We start from the raw sequence: 17,599 nt of genomic DNA on the forward strand, positions 1-17,599 counted from the left end.
GAATTATATACAAAATCTAAGCTTGGTAGGCTTAGTGTTTTTTTTTGTTTTTTTTTTTAGTTTTAACTTAAATATCTAAAAATAAGTTGTTCCTATTTTAAAAAACGTACTAAAAAACAAAAGCTATCCCCTAAACATGCCATCACAGTGCATAACTATGTGAAGAGCCTTAATGCTTCTACAGCCCGGTACACAATATGGAACACGGAGGTTTAAAATAAATGCTCTTTATCCTCCGTGCAAGTTAGAACAAGTTACTCAATCATGCATTAAGACCTTCTCAGACAACCTTTATAGGTCATTCAAAAGTATTTTTTTGTGTTCAAGTGAACTGTTATTAATGCCTCAAACTTAGGTATCTGGCATTGTAGGTAGAGCCCCTTACACAAATTTTCGTCGTTTACTACTTTTAAAAGATCAAAAACAGTGCTTTGGGGGCTAATATTTAGGGAACAAAGCTAATCCTTTCGGGAGTCATTCCATTTAGCTCTTGTAGGAAAATGAGAAACGTGTGAGGATATGCCACAGAACTTGTCAGAAAGGCACAGGGAAAGACAAGTATTACATGTAAAGTTGGAATCAGAAGTGCAAAAGGAAAAGAAATGTTCTACACTTCGGGGAGCAGCTGGGCGGGACTCCTTCCAGCCTTTCGCAAGCAAAGTTTGCAGTTAGGTGAGCTGGAAGCGGGTTTTGCTACAGCCGCCGCGCAACCAGGCGAGCTCGGGTTCCCAGGTTTGCGGCCACGGGGGGAGCCGAAGTGCAAGGACATCTAAGATCGGCCGCCGTGGCCCGTGCTGTCCTCCGAGATACTTCACACCGCACGCCAGACTGGCCTAGGGCTGATCAAGGGACTTCCCAGAGCCTGCTACTGTCCCCCCCCCCCCCCCCCCCCCCCCCCCCCGGCCCGGCAGCTTCCGTCACCCTGCTTCTAGGAGGTGCTCAAATTTTAATTTTCTTTCCGGTCTTGATTAGGATTCAAATATCCTGTCCCGACCTTTCGCTGTCCGCCCTCTCTGCCCTTCTTGCCAGTGTTCCTGCCAGCAAAAGCCTCTAGTTGCAGTACTGGGCATGTTGTCTGTTTTAACGCTCTCCGGAGAGCTGTTGGCCCGGGCTCCCTCCCGAGGGGTGACTGCGTATCGTGCCTCGTACCCCGGGTTGACTCTTTCCCTTCTTTTCATTTTGGCCCCTCCATTAGTACAGACGAGTGCGAAATGTGAGCCCGGAGATGAGCCGTCTCGGCGTCCCCCGTCCGCCCATCGCGGTGCGGGAGGCTCCCCGGATCCTTGCCTGTGCTCCCCGCCAGCCTCCCTCGCCGCCCCGGGTCGTCCCACCACCGGTGCTCCGCCGTTCTCTGCCCCGCGCGGCACACAGCAACCCCCCAGCCCGGCTTGCGCGTCACGAGAGAGGCAGCCGCGCGGGCCTGGGAAGCGCCGGCGTTTCCCTCCCCGGCCGGACCCTGCTGGGCATGCTCAGTGCGCCTCCCGGAACCCGGCTCTCCCGGGGCCAGGATCAGTTCTCCGGGTTTTCGCGGCTGCCGAGGGGGCGCTGAGGAGGGGAAGCTGGGAGACAGTCAGTGCCTTGTTCCTCGCCCCCTCCCTCGCGCCCGGCTGCGGCCGCCCGCACCGCAAGATGCGGGCCAATCAGGGGCCGGGGGCGGGGCTCGGGCAGTCACGCCCTCCCTCTGGGCTTATTGAGAGTTATATCAAGAAATTCAGTTCAGAGAGGAGAGGGAGAAGGAGAGAGGGGCAGAGGAGAAGGGAGAGAGGGAGAGCATGCAAGACAGGAAGGAGCGCTTTAGAGTCTCTGAAGCACGAAAGAGATAACCGATTAGGAATTTTTCAGACAGCTGTCATCCCGGAGAGCAGCCAGAGAATCACCATCACCCCAACTCCGACGTTTCCTACAAGAAGTTAGAGACTTAAGCAGTATTGACATCGGAGGGAAATGGTATGCTTGATGCTGTGGAAAATACCCCAGAGCTGAAGAAGTGCAACTGGATGTTGTGTGTGTGTTAAATACCAGAAGAGCCCAGACCCCGTGGGTAATAGAGACGAAATGTGGAGAGAATGACTAACGACAAATCTGTGAATTTGTTCTCTGGAGTTGCTAATTTGCCAGCCCGAAGCAACACATTTTACAAGGAGGAGACGTTTTGCTGCTTCTGATTTCTCCCCAAACTGGTGCTACCAGATGCATGGCTTTCTATGTGTTGGAACAAATCATTCTTAACTGCAGCATACCGGGAAAGGGGAAAGGTTGAGGCAACTAACGTAAGTGTAAAGTTTCGCATGTACAATTGTAAATTTTGTGTTTAGATATGTCCTCAATGTGGACGAAAGATGTTTGTAATTGGGTAGCCGGTTGGGGCAGAGCTCACCTACTAGGCTGTATCTGCATCCCTACCTGCATCACTCTGCTGGAACTAATCGCGGGCATCAGCTACCGTGCAGCCTAATGCAGATAAGATTAGAGCCTGGGAACTGACCAGTTCTGCTCAAGTAGGTAGCTGCCTGGAGGCTTGCACCCATTTAAATTGCAGTTAGGGGAGCGTCTAAGCAGAAGCCTTTTTACCTGCTGTTACTGGGTTGCAGTATTTATGTGTGGCAGATGTTACTAATATTATAACCAGGGATCAGGGTTAAGAAACTGCATTTTTTCCCTCTCTTTTATGCTCAGTAGAAAATATTGTGCTGTTACATGGAAATGTTAGCTGCGTTTGACTTACATCTCAACACTCTCTTCCACATCTAGGGTAAGGAATCCTGCTTTATACATTTTTAAAAGTTTTAGTGTGTTTCTTAATCCAAATGGGGAGAATTTGGCAATATGGAGAAATGAGAGCAAGGTCTGGGCAGGAAATTTGAAGTCTTGGTATTGTGCTTTTAGGCAATGAGGATATGTAGTGGCCGGTGACTATTGCTTCTGATGCTGCAGCAGCATGTCCGGATGCTTGTTTCCCAGTAAGATTGGGTTAGAAGGCAGTTAAAGAACTGGGAGGAAAGAAAAAAGATAGTCTTTTTAGACGAAAGAGATGACTCAGTGTAGCAGAGAAGAAAACATCACATTTGACATGTGACAAAGCAATTAGCAGGAACCATAGCTAAATACTTAGCGTTTTTCACTTGCACCTAAAAAAACTAAGGGAGGTGGGTTGGAAGCCAGGAGGCGGGGAAGACAGGGGGAGGGGAAGAAGAGAACACAAGAATGCATGTTTTGAATTAAACAGTGTCCTGAAAAAACCAGTGTGGGTGAACACAGGTAAAAATAGCAGCTGTCCTTAATTCAAAAGTAGATTAATTTCATTTTCTCTGGGCAAATGCAACAAGCAGTGGATATTTAGTGTTTTCATCCACAGAGTTAACTTGCAAACAGTGGCAGAGCAAACTGCCATGTTTACTAATATGCAGTGGAAAATGTGTTGTGATATTTCATGACTGTGTGTTTTTGTTTACTGAAGTATAATATTGTCTATATGATTGTGTTGACAGTGGCTGTCTCCAAATAAGCGATGAGATGTAATGCATCCTCCAGTCCATGCACACTTCCTCTTGCAATTCGTGCATCATTCCTCAGTGGAAACCATTAAACCCTAAAATCTGGGAAAAGAAAATAAGTACATTATCATGGACCTGAGGGATTTTTACCTGTTGGCTGCTCTGATTGCCTGTTTAAGGCTGGATTCCGCAATAGCTCAAGAACTTATTTACACTATTAGAGAGGAACTGCCTGAAAATGTGCCCATAGGAAACATACCAAAGGATCTGAACATTTCTCACATCAATGCTGCCACGGGGACCAGTGCCAGCCTCGTCTACAGACTGGTTTCTAAAGCTGGGGATGCCCCTTTGGTGAAAGTATCCAGTAGCACTGGGGAAATTTTCACAACCTCCAATAGAATAGACAGAGAAAAACTCTGTGCTGGAGCCTCTTATGCTGAGGAGAATGAGTGTTTCTTTGAACTTGAGGTAGTGATCCTCCCCAATGATTTTTTCAGGCTGATCAAAATAAAAATAATTGTCAAGGATACCAATGATAATGCCCCCATGTTTCCATCTCCTGTCATCAATATTTCCATTCCAGAAAACACTTTGATCAACAGCCGCTTTCCAATTCCATCGGCAACAGATCCTGATACAGGCTTCAATGGTGTACAGCACTATGAATTGCTAAATGGGCAGAGTGTTTTTGGGCTGGATATCGTGGAAACTCCGGAGGGAGAGAAGTGGCCACAATTGATTGTTCAGCAAAACTTGGACAGAGAACAGAAAGATACCTATGTGATGAAAATCAAAGTAGAGGATGGAGGCACTCCACAGAAATCCAGCACGGCCATACTGCAGGTCACAGTAAGTGATGTAAATGACAACAGGCCAGTGTTTAAAGAGGGTCAAGTGGAGGTGCACATTCCAGAGAATGCTCCTGTAGGCACCTCTGTAATTCAGCTCCATGCCACTGATGCAGATATAGGCAGTAATGCTGAAATCCGGTACATTTTTGGTGCCCAGGTCGCCCCTGCAACCAAAAGACTCTTTGCTTTAAATAATACTACTGGGCTGATTACAGTTCAGAGGTCCTTAGATCGAGAGGAGACAGCCATTCACAAAGTGACAGTGCTGGCTAGTGATGGCAGCTCCACCCCCGCTCGAGCAACGGTTACCATCAATGTCACTGATGTCAATGATAACCCTCCTAACATAGACCTCAGGTACATCATAAGTCCCATAAATGGCACAGTGTATTTATCTGAGAAAGACCCTGTCAATACAAAGATTGCCCTAATTACAGTTTCAGATAAGGACACAGATGTGAATGGCAAAGTGATCTGTTTTATTGAAAGAGAGGTCCCATTTCATTTGAAGGCAGTGTACGACAACCAATATTTGTTAGAGACCTCCTCTTTGTTGGACTATGAGGGCACCAAAGAATTCAGCTTTAAAATTGTGGCCTCCGATTCCGGGAAGCCCAGTTTAAATCAGACTGCCCTGGTAAGGGTTAAGCTTGAGGACGAAAATGACAACCCACCAATTTTCAACCAGCCTGTAATTGAGCTGTCAGTTTCTGAAAACAACCGACGTGGGTTATACTTAACAACTATTAGTGCTACAGATGAAGACAGTGGGAAAAATGCGGACATTGTTTATCAGCTTGGGCCGAATGCCTCCTTCTTTGATCTGGACCGAAAGACAGGAGTTTTGACAGCCTCCAGAGTCTTTGACAGAGAAGAACAAGAACGATTCATTTTTACAGTAACTGCCAGGGACAATGGGACCCCTCCCCTCCAAAGCCAAGCGGCTGTGATAGTTACTGTTCTGGATGAGAATGACAATAGCCCCAAGTTTACTCATAATCATTTTCAATTTTTTGTGTCTGAGAATCTGCCAAAGTATAGTACTGTGGGGGTAATCACAGTGACAGATGCAGATGCTGGAGAGAATAAAGCTGTGACTCTTTCCATTCTAAATGACAATGATAATTTTGTGTTGGATCCCTATTCTGGAGTCATAAAGTCAAATGTCTCATTTGATAGAGAGCAGCAGAGTTCCTACACTTTTGATGTCAAAGCCACTGACGGAGGACAACCACCCCGCTCCTCTACTGCAAAAGTCACCATCAATGTCATGGACGTCAATGACAATAGCCCTGTTGTCATTTCTCCACCTTCCAACACTTCTTTTAAGTTGGTGCCCCTCTCGGCCATTCCTGGCTCTGTGGTAGCGGAAGTTTTTGCAGTGGACATTGACACTGGGATGAATGCTGAACTGAAGTATACAATTGTGAGTGGGAACAACAAAGGCTTGTTTCGGATTGATCCAGTAACAGGTAACATCACTCTGGAAGAAAAGCCGGCACCCACTGACGTGGGTTTGCACCGTCTGGTGGTCAACATAAGTGACCTGGGGTACCCGAAGTCTCTGCACACGCTTGTGCTTGTTTTTCTCTACGTTAACGACACTGCTGGGAATGCCTCCTATATCTATGACTTGATTCGCAGGACTATGGAGACCCCACTGGACAGGAACATAGGGGACAGTAGCCAACCCTATCAAAACGAAGACTATCTCACCATCATGATTGCCATTGTTGCAGGTGCCATGGTGGTCATAGTCGTGATCTTCGTCACCGTCCTGGTGCGCTGTCGCCATGCATCCCGGTTCAAAGCAGCTCAGAGGAGCAAGCAAGGTGCTGAATGGATGTCCCCAAACCAGGAGAACAAACAAAACAAGAAAAAAAAAAGGAAGAAAAGAAAGTCTCCCAAGAGCTCTCTTTTGAACTTTGTTACAATCGAAGAGTCCAAACCTGATGATGCAGTTCACGAACCTATCAATGGGACCATAAGCCTGCCGGCTGAGCTGGAGGAGCAAAGTATAGGAAGATTTGACTGGGGCCCAGCCCCTCCAACAACCTTCAAGCCTAACAGCCCTGACCTGGCCAAGCACTACAAATCGGCTTCTCCACAGCCTGCTTTTCATCTTAAACCAGACACTCCAGTTTCCGTGAAAAAGCATCATGTGATTCAGGAACTCCCTTTGGACAACACCTTTGTCGGGGGTTGTGACACCCTTTCCAAACGCTCTTCCACTAGTTCAGATCACTTCAGTGCCTCAGAGTGCAGTTCCCAAGGAGGCTTCAAGACAAAGGGCCCCTTACACACCAGACAGGTAAACGAGCACTTTTACTGGTCTATAAGTACTGCATACAAGTGCCCAGTCAACCAGTATTAACGTGCCAGTGTGTCTCTTGTTTTGGTCTAACTTTAGCTTAGTGTGAAAGAGGGAAAAAAAAACTTGACCCCTTTTCTGTTCCTCTGGGGCTCAGTCAAGAATTTTTAGAACAGCTTTGAAATTTCTGAGTTCTGAGAATTATCTAACCTCCCAGTTTCCTTCAAATGGCAAAAGATGAAAAGAGGAAATAATTCCAAAAATGTCCCAAGATAATGTTTGCTGAAGAAGAAAACCTGTCCCGATATGCCAAATTCTGCTCCTGGGGTTTCCAAATTGACTGCTTCAAGATTTCCACATTACCTTTTGATCTAAAAAGTCACCTTCAAATCCCAAGTTTTAAATGACGTTTGAAGGTCTGACCGTAATTATTTTGGAGCTGTGGTTGCTAAAGGGGTTAATTTTTTTTTAGTCTCTAAACGAGATGGTAGATTATTAAATGTACATCAGCTTTGAAGCACATGATTGTCGATAGATTGCAACGAAGCCATATAGGAAGCCTTCTCTTTGATTTCAGATGATTTTATTGTAATATAGTAAATTGGGTATTGAATAGAAAGGTTGGCAAATTGTCCATAATGGCCAAAGTACTCTTTCAAGAAAAAAAAAAAATAGAAGGAATGCTTTCTCCCTGATATAACCAATTTATACAGAAAAGAATGAATCCATTGTAAATATTCTCCCATCTTAGTAATGCATAAGTGATCTGTCATAACTCATTTTAAACTGTGAAATATGCCATATGAAGAGGGATTAAGAGGCTGAGAAACTCATATTTCAACCAAATCCAGAATTAGTTTTTCTTAGGTCTAATAATTCCTTGTTAATAAAGATTTAAATGCAGCTCTGTCTAATTTATTTCACTGGTGCTTGTCTATTGCCATGAAATTTGAGTGTCAGTAATAGCCCTGTAGATGGCACTAGGGTATCATGTCGTTTGTGCTGGCCAGGTGCCAAGCCCGCAGTAGCAAGGAGAGGGGGGGAGGGAAGGATCAAGCTGGTGCTACAGCCAAAGATACCTTTTATTTAATGACAGTTGCTCTGGAGCAGCCAGCATTTAAATTCATTTGCTTGCTCTTTTGCGATTAGTTCTCACCACACTAACTTTCTAGGATTTCGCAATCCAAGTGCTATCCTTGTTGGTATTGTTGGTATTGAGTCCACCCATGGTGATGGCCCGTCTGAATTTGTTGAAGATAAGGAACATACAGATTTCAGAAAATCAAGGAAAGCAAAATAAATTTGCAGGATAAGTACTGACAGTTGTTGATTAGAGTTTGAAAACTCAAGAGTTTTTCCTTTGTTATTGGGGGGTGGGGTGAGATAGAATGTTTTATTGAAACTCTATTTCCCTCTTATAATCTAGTGTTTATTGCTCTGGAGTGACTTTAAGGTTTGGTGGTAATAGATATTTATAAAAATAATTTCGACAATGAATCACATAGATAGTCCCAGAACAGTAGGCATAATGCCTATGATTATCCCACTATAATCTCCACTTTTTAAAAGTGAAAGATTAGATCCCTAGAGCATTTTAAAAGTACACATACTTAGAGCTTGAATGCACAGAAGGAAAGGAATTAAAATAAGTCCATATAGAAACTCTAGAGGAGAATATGAAGTTACTCCATAGAAGTTCAAGTTGGAAGGATGTATTTTTATGTTAACTTCCTCAGCTTCTTAAGAGAGGTTGGTGTTTTAAAATTTAGAAAATTTCCGAGCTTAGCAAAGGTTTATGAAAGTTGGTAAATAGTTAATCGTGTACAGTAATTTATGAGACTAAATATGAAGTTGCTATTAATGAAAAGAAAGAAAATGGCTTCTTTTTAATTTACTTTTAATGTGATGGTCACTCACAATATACTGAGACTTTATGATTTGCATAATAACTTGGAAAAAAGCTAACATGAATGAAAGTTTTCACATAAATTCTGAAATTTGTTTTCCAAAGGAAGAGACTGATGTTCTTCCGACATCCTCTTTCTTTTGATATAAACGTGGTGTGTATTAGCATTGACGTGCAGACCCACTTCTTCTGACTTCTCTGCAAGAGTTGAAACTATATGTAGTACAGTGACATAAATGTTAAGTGCATTTCAGCAAATTATGGAAAAGATACTTTGTTGAGGCTTAGTCATAAGAATATTTGTATGATGTAATCTTTAAAATAGGATGCTGACTAATTCTCTAACTGGAACTAAAGTGCATTTTAGACATTCCTTGAGACCATGTGTCACTGTGCAGTTCTCACTGTAGGCATTTTGATGTTCAGACGTAGCTATAATTCACTATTATGATAAAGAGCTATTGAAATGGCTTTGCTTATACCTTTTAGAAGTTTTCATGCTGAGAAAGAAAAATTGCAGTGTTGGAGAAAAGGAACATTGGAAGTAAGGAGAAGTGATGGTGATAGCAAGATGTACAATTTTAGTATAGAAGAGGCATATTTTCTATGAATGAAGAACACAAATTATATACTATCCTTTTAGTTTTCCTTTTTTAACTGAACCACATGAATGTTATCTGAAGATGTTCTAGTTAAGCTAAAATAAAAATTCTTTTTTTAGCTCCTTCACTTCAACTAGTGGCTTTTATACAAAATGTGCTCCTGAAGCTACATGATTTTGAAAAAGTAGGGTTTATTACAACAAAAGCTTTCAAAGGAATTAATAAACATATAATCTGTGAAGATTTTTAGGTGAGTGGGCACAGATTGCTGTTAACAGGAATACCTTTTCACTTAATGGTGCTAGGTGATGTGTGAGTAAAATTCAAGACTCCTGAGTAAAGGGTTTAAGTATCTTTAATTTGTATCATCTATACAAGGAAAACATGTCTGACTCTTACACCATGAGTTTGCTTATAGTGCACTGGTTCTTATTTTGTCTTCTATTCCCCTGCTGTTTTGCCCTGGGTGACCCTGCAGAGAACATTGGAAACCACATTCCTCATCCACTCTATTTCGCTAAGTTCTCATTTTCCTCGAATATAACAAGTCAGTCATTGGATTTTCCACAAATTATTTTGCATGAATTTTTGGAAGTATCCTTAAGCCTTCACAGATTGAGGGAAATGTCCCTTAAAAAAAAAAAAGGCAAGGTCATGTCGATATTTATTCACAAATAAGCAGAGTTCACTATTAAGAGGATGACAACATCAATTCCAGTAGGGCTTTAAGTGATAAAGCTCATTGGTGTATTTTTCTAAAAGGAAAATATATTCTTAATGGATGTGACTTTTATAATGCCTGATATTAAGTTTCTAAATTTTAGGGTGTCTCAGAATCACCTGGAGGGTTTCTTAAAACATGGGTTGTTGGAGCTCTCTCCCAGAGGTTCTGATTCAGGGCCATTGGGTTGGCCCCCAGGGGCACTGAAATTTTACACTGCTGACAAGATCCTGGGCCATGATGCTGCTAGTCCAGGAACCATACTTTGAGAACCACTGCCTCAGCATGTTGGAGTCAGAAACATCAGCTCCTTTCCCTTTCAGATGATCATTTCCAGAGTACCTGCTTGTGCACAGCCCAGCTCTCCGCTTGCTTACTGACAGCCGGTTTATTGTAGCTGGAGGGGCTTTACAGAAAGCTGTTTATTGCTATTTCCCAACCCGGTTGACAGCATTTGGGGAATTAATTTTCTTGGCCCCAGTGTGCTTTTTGCGGGGTATGAATGAAAATGTTTTTGTTTTTGTTTTTGTTTAAGTGACCTATTTACATTTGACAACTTCTTCCAATAATAAAACAATCTGTGAGAGATGTAGTAGAGTTTGGTGCTGGGTCAGCAGTCATGTTTAATTTTCTAAATGAAATGCTTGTTTTAGAGTTTAAACATCCTGACTTTAACTGTTCACAATTTGAGAGTATTGGCTCATATATACATCTGTGTATATATTGAAGAAATTAGACATTGAAAATGAGTGTGCATGCTATACCCAAGTGTATACATGTACTTTGTAAAGGGAGTTGCTTCTATTCCCAGTCATTTAGAGATACTATACTACATTTATGATTACTTTTCATTTTTGAGGAATCCCACTGCAACCGCTAAAATGCTATGTCATGTAAAATGCGTGAAGCAGTCATAGAATTGCTTTTTAGGAGGATGGAAAAAAAATGCAATTGAGAGTGAAGGGAGCAAATCTCAACTAATGTGGGGCTAGTAAAAAACTTTAAGATACTTTACTAAATTTTGCAGTATATTGTTGACAGTTGAACACAGGTGGCATGTGGAGAAAAATTGCTCCCCCAGATGCAAACTATATTTAAAGTGTTGTCAGTGCGATTTTTATTTCTACTCCTGCCCTTTGGATAAGTGCCCTATGATCATGAAGTCAGTTATGAGGCAAAGGATACCCAGACCCCTGGATTGATTTAGGAATTTGAAGTGAGGATGGACAATCTATTCAAACTGGCTACCTTTCCTCTTGGATTTGTGAGACAAATGCTTGATTTTTTTTCAACTTCATACAGCCAAGCTATAAAATTCAAGGTGCATTTTAGTATTCATTGCTAATAACCTTAAGGAGAGTAAAAATAAAAGTTGCATTAAGCATAGACGTGTCTTCTGATTACTGAATATGTGCTAACATCGAGAAAACAATTTCTGTAGTTAAAATATTATCTCCTAAATTTTGCAATTATTTCTATATATAGAAACACTCTAAACTGATGTTCCTTCCCTTAGTTTCAAATGAGTCATCCTTATGGTGTCACAGAACCGGCTTTAGCATCATTAAAATTACCTTGCAAGTATTGCACTTGTGATAATGTGTTATATTCTTATGGTATATGCATAGTCTTATTAAATATTTTGAGCTATAATGCATCTTCTCATAATAGCACAAATTAAAATATATGTGAAATAGTAAAACAGAATTTAGATTTAATGAAAAACCTCAAACCTAAAATCACATTTCCTCAGAACTAATTGTGAATTAGTTTGACTCTTGAACTTTCATTTTTCATGTTGACATAAATGACATGTGTGTAAACCATGCCCAAAATATTAGAAATGGCCTCTTACTGAATTATTTTTCATATTACATTATCTTACATGACAGTACTGAGGTATGAAAGTGAGAGCTGTAAGTTATTTTCTCAGAAGCTCTGTTTCCACAGTTTTATTTTGTTATTCAGATTTTTTGATTTCCAGTTGTTTATTTGGTTGGGGGGAATGCAGAAATCCCCCAAATGCTAAAAACTGCAGTGGTTGTGTTGGTCTAGCAGTACCAGATTGAGTGTTTTTAGGATCGAGGGCCGTGTCAACTGTACTGATCTGTTTAAGTACTTTCTCAGGTTGACTCTGTCAGAGTTGAACTCTTAGCTTGTGTATTGTTACAGACCAAAACAAAACTGAGTTTGGTGGATTATTTACCACATTCACTTAAAATCCCTGCAGTAAGCATTCTCTGAATTTAGGATAGTGTCCTCTCTGAATTTAGGATGGTGTTTTCTTGATGGAGGTCCTTTATTCAAATTAGTCTCTTGCAGATATTAATGAATCAGTTAATACCTTATATAGTCAATGTAGTTGGAAACTAAGAATTATTTAACATGGATTTTTAAATTTTGTATTTCTTGACAGCTGACTTTATGTTTAGTATTTTTTCCAGAATTTTACATACCAGGGCCCTAAAATTTGCTAGGTTTTTTTTTTTTTTTTTTTTAAATACGACTCTCCAATCACAGGCCAGCTGTTAGTGAGAATTTGGGACTGCAAGTCAGCAAGGGGCTTACCCTGAAGTTTTCAGTATCTGGAGGCATAGGAGTTCAATAACTCATGTTGCTAAGGTGATACATCCTTTATAATAGTTAAGACCCCCCAAATCTGCATCAGATCACGGAGGAAAATCCAAATCTGGAAAGAAGATCTCACATGGAAAGACTCTGCTGTTTAAGATTTCGTCAGTTACTTCAGATAGCTGTTCAATCTGTCAAACATTTCATTTGGAAAGGAACACATGCTTTTTACCTTTGTTTGATACAAACCTATTGGGCTGTCAGTCATCAGAAACATAGAACAAGAAAGACATATTACTATGATTGACATTTTGGTTTTGATTTATGTTCTTTTTTCCCTAAGCCAAGATTGATTAAAATGGAAATTCCTAAGTAAAACAAAGACCCTTCCTTAACGGTAAAGAGTGATGGTGGGAACAAGCTGGGAAAACAACCCATATTTAATCTCTCCCTCACAGTTTTGTCCTCTAGGCACTTTGTATCCATCCTATAGACAAGAACGGTAGCAGAATTAGTAGAATGTTCCGAGCCATAATATGACTTCAAGGCATTCAGAACTTGAAGTCATTCATTAGGGTTGTGTTTTTACGTACTTATCCATTATTTAAATGGCATGTGAAATTATTTCCCCTGATCTTTAACAGTCTGATTGATTACAGCACCATCAACACATATCACATTTAAAATGATGGACTTGGGACCACCTGTACAGTTGGGGCTGGTGGAGTTTATAAGCACCATCTTTGAGGCATATTTGATTAATTCTTCCTAGTCGTTTTATGCTCATTATTCTGGAATTCCTTGAGAAAACAAGTGAGATTAACTTACCTTTTCTTAAAAGGAGCCTGTGACAGCCTCACCACTCATTACTTTATACAGATTTTTAAACTATATGGGCTGCAGGGAGATGGAAATTTGGTCCATTTCACCATGTTTGTATAATATCTTATATTTTAACATTCTTCCATTGCTTGTCTTTCTATCTGACCATCTCTGCCTTTTAGTATTACACTGCTTGTGAATATCCAGTCTCTGGCCTTTTTCAGTCTGTTAGCAGTTGATTAAGAAATACTCTAATCCCTTCCAGGATATTGAGAAACTAATGGATTGCAGAGCATGTGGGTCTTTAAGCTTCCATTGTAAATGGAATGAAGAATTGTCACTGAGCTGATATTTGCATATCTCTCCCAGTGCTAGTTACTTTGCCTCCTTTTTGTCCTCCTAATCTTCAGCTTTCATTCTAAGAATATTTATTTTGGTTGGAAATAAGCATGCCAGTGATAGAAATTTGGGATTCACCTCCAAATGAATGCCATCACAGACAGGGAAGTTCTGGCACATTTTGCATAGATCTGTATGAACACAGTGAACCCTTCATAAGCTCTTAGATTGCAGGAAATCAGTGCTGAAAATTAAGTGGGGTTTTAAAGATTTGCAAAGTAGAGAGCTTTGTATAATGCTGGTATTGCAGGTGCCTATTAAATATGAAGTAAAGGCTTTGTAATACAACTAGCTAATACATTTCCCTCCACATTAGAGTGATTTATTGCCTAGAGTATTAGTCTTGCCTATTTTTTTTTCCAAATGTAGAAACTCTGGAAGTGTCTGAAAGAATAAAAATCCCAAACACATGCCTTAGAATAGGCAGATTTGCTTTTTGATGAATCCAAGTGATTCCAAGTGGACAGTGCAGGCCTGCTCACACTTACCTTCGGGACCTCCAATGCCCGTGATCTGGCTTGCAACTCTGCCTGAGAAGAAGCTCGCAGTTGTGTGTGTAGATTCTCCTCTAAACGTAAATCAGATTAAAACCCTAGGTATCTATGCAACTATAGCATTACCATAATGAAGAGGGCTGGCTACTAGGTGAGTGCTTTGATCCTCATAGGAACTGATACTGAAACATTTCTCAAGCTGTATTTTTGGCATTCATCTTTGCTCCATTTGTAAATAGTGTGTATTTGTAGCACAGCATCTCATTCCAGACATACGTGCATTTCAGTATATTTACCTTCATGACAGTGTTCAGTAAAATGCCTTGCAGTTCTTTAATACTTAATGTCTTTCGCCCTGTTAGATATAAATCAGAGGAAATAGCCATGCATATTTTTAAAAGATTTTTACAAACCCTATACTTTTGCCTACTAGAAAGAGCATAGAACCCATGTGCAGTCCACAGTAGGTACAGTGGACTTGCTGAGAATCATCATAGATGATTCATTTTTAAAACAAAAGAGTTTTTGTGCAAGACAATAGCAACCGCGATTCAGTGAATGAGGTTTTTTTCCCCATTAAACAAACCTCAGTATGGAGAAGGATGGAAACACAAAAGGATATATAAAATGAAACCATATCTTTTATAGGAAGAAAATGTCTTCTGCTGACAGTAGTTCCATAGTAGATCTTTTCTTTGGGGAAAAAAAAAATACTGGTGCTTTTTTGGATTCGGAGGATGCAACCAATCTGTGCCTCTGTGTGATAGTGGCTGCATGCTGAGGACTTTCAAAAAGACGGCTACATAGGATTCTGCAGGAAACTTTTCGTAGAAGGGGCAAGTGACAAATGGAGACAAAATGGAGTGAGTTCTGAGTTGTGAGTTGATGTCCTCCTGTGTCATATATTCATGTCATTGAACCAATTTTCACATTGGAAGCCTAGAATCACAATAGCCTTCCTTCTGTCTGTCAGCTGTGAACACACCTGTACTGGCAACTTTTCTTTGCTCCGTTTCTTGTCATTCACTAGGTGGATTATATTCACTTATGTTCCTTGATATACATCTGTTTTCTTAAGTTTCTAGATAGATTTTAAAATGACGCAAAATTATTTCCACATGTCTATTCTGCACGTCTGTATATTTTGCTTAAGAACATCCATAAAGTATCAACACACCCACAACATGTCCTTTCTTCCTAGAAATAGAAAATCTCTCCAGTTTTCCTTTGCGATTTTTTAAATCGAGTTTTTCTTACTGATAAACACCTTCAAGATGAAGAAATAATGTTAAATTTAACTGTATGGATTAATGTTTCAATGCATTCCCAATCTTCAAATTTCCAACATAAAAAAGATGTTAGAATCTTTATAAAAATAAATTCTCTTTTTGCTGCAGAATTGAGATGAGTATCAAAATTACATTAAGTTGTAGTAAAAACAGACATAGTCTTTAGGATATTTTAGTTTGACGTGAGCTTATTCTTAGTCTTGACAGCAAAATCTTCTGCCAAGCAGTGACGGCAAAATATGTTGAATTCATTGATTGATTTTTAAACATGGTAATAAGTAAGCAAAAGCATTTTGACACCTCAAATCTCTGTTTTAGACAATTAAATTCTGCTTTCGCTAAGGTTATTGACTTCTGGATGATACTGGAAGCAACACTCCTCAGGGTTTAAACTATTCCTGTAGGACCATCTGTTATTGGCAAGGCTGTGCATCCTCTCCAGCCAATGCAGTATCAACCCCAGGCATATATTCAGGATTGTTCAAAACACAGCCCTGGTTCCTCATGATCCCTCGGTCTCCAGTGGTAACTCAGTTAAGTCAAATACTGGTATATTGTAATTGAAGGCTTAATAATGAAGGTGACTGGAAGACAGTTCCTTAAAGTAGGAGGCTGTATCTTAGTTACCTTTGCATTTCCAAGACCAAATCTACAACAGTGCCTAAGAGTGAACTTTGTAAGCATTCTGCAAATGTTGACCTAAGTGGAGAGATAAGCTGATATTGGAATCAGACTTTATATATGTATAACAGTTCCATTGATTGAATCCCCATAACCATATAAAGAAGACATTCCATTCTTACTCAGCTAATGTAGAAACTGAGATTCAGAAAATATTTTTTTTTCAAGTCACATGGCTGAAGTCAATGGCTTTTATTTCCAGTCTAGAACCCTACCTTTACACTGGTATTTCTTCCGCATGTGTGGCCTACTTTTACTTGTAAAACACTATTTTTAGGCTAGATATAAGTTTGAAACATTTTCCTCATTAGGGACATATTTTCGTTGGAAAGGATTGCAACACATTTATAGATTTAAAAAATATATATATTACGAGGCAACTCAGTGCACCCAAAATTGTTCTTCACAAGTTACCTCCCAGTAAACTAACTTTAGATTGCATTAAAATGTGGTAAGCCTATGACACACAAAAGCTCATCTGTATCCATTGTTGCTGTGACAGAGGCCAAAGTGAATAAAGTACATAAGGAGAGAGTGAATGGTTGGTTTCAGCTGCTGTCCATATTTTCCTCTATACCATCTGCGGCCTGATGAGAAAAGCTCTAATTTAAAGAATTTTTTGTGGCTGAGGGGTCGCCATGCGACTCCAATCTAAGAAATTATGGTCTCCTTGGCACCCCTCCGTTCATATTTCTGGAGGTCTAACTTAACCTACAGTCGTATAGATGAGCTAGAATAGGCCATCTTAGACTCTGCATTTTACCATTTTGATTTTTTAACAGTGAAGTACAGTTAACACCTTTATATCATTTATCAGTGTCTTGACTCAGTGGTTTCTGCATGTAGATCAGAGAGAAGCAGAAATTTAGAAAACTGCCAAACTGCTGATTCTGATGGACAAAAATATTCTCCTGTCACATAATCAGATATCTCTGGTTTCCCTCTTCTCCCTCATTTCTTCCACACCACTATATCTGCCCATCATAATACCTTTATATATACCTTTATATAATAACTTTATATATATATATATGGATATAATGGGAAAAGAAAAGATGAACTAAATAAACAGGATCAGATTCCTTTTTTTTTAAAGATTTTATTTAGTATCCATTATGGGAAATATAACATGGTTTAGAGAGAGAGAGAGAGAGAGAGAGAGCACATGAGCAGGGGGAGGGGCAGAGGGAGAAAGAATCTGAAGCAGAATCAGCACTGAGTGGGGAGCCCAACAGGGGGCTAGATCCCCCACTGTGAGATCATGACCTGAGCCAAAACCAAGAGTTAGAAGCTTAACCAACAGACCCACCCAGGGGCCCCAGATTCCTTTTCTTCTAAGCCTCCTCATCAAAAAATTTTATTTAAACCTTTAAATACTTAGATTATTGAGTGATTACCTCTAAACATAATGATCAGTAGATTTACTTTGTTACCTGCTTGATAAGGATGGGAGTT

The 17,599-nt window shown here is 40.3% G+C and overlaps 1 protein-coding gene across 13 annotated transcripts in view; it reads left to right on the forward strand.

Annotated features, from left to right (window-relative positions):
* Nucleotides 1-1,728: 1,728 nt before the first annotated feature.
* Nucleotides 1,729-17,599, forward strand: part of PCDH9 (protocadherin 9) — a 921,308-nt gene continuing 905,437 nt past the window's right edge. For 11 of the 13 annotated variants that reach the window (XM_025875262.2, XM_073894455.1, XM_073894453.1 and 8 more), the window contains exons 1-2: nt 1,729-2,270; nt 3,489-6,659. In XM_025875262.2, coding sequence (XP_025731047.1) covers nt 3,624-6,659 — 3,036 coding nt within the window. In that variant the 5' untranslated portion in view covers nt 1,729-2,270; nt 3,489-3,623. Of the gene's footprint in view, nt 2,271-2,676; nt 2,753-3,488; nt 6,660-17,599 lie in introns of all 13 variants that reach the window. The other 2 variants (XM_073894451.1, XM_073894452.1) reach the window with 2 other exon arrangements.

The sequence above is a fragment of the Callorhinus ursinus genome, unplaced genomic scaffold (genome assembly GCF_003265705.2).
Source record: "Callorhinus ursinus isolate GAN/ISIS: 27379988/994484 unplaced genomic scaffold, GSC_fseal_2.0 scaffold7, whole genome shotgun sequence".
In the NCBI taxonomy this organism is placed as follows: domain Eukaryota; kingdom Metazoa; phylum Chordata; class Mammalia; order Carnivora; family Otariidae; genus Callorhinus; species Callorhinus ursinus.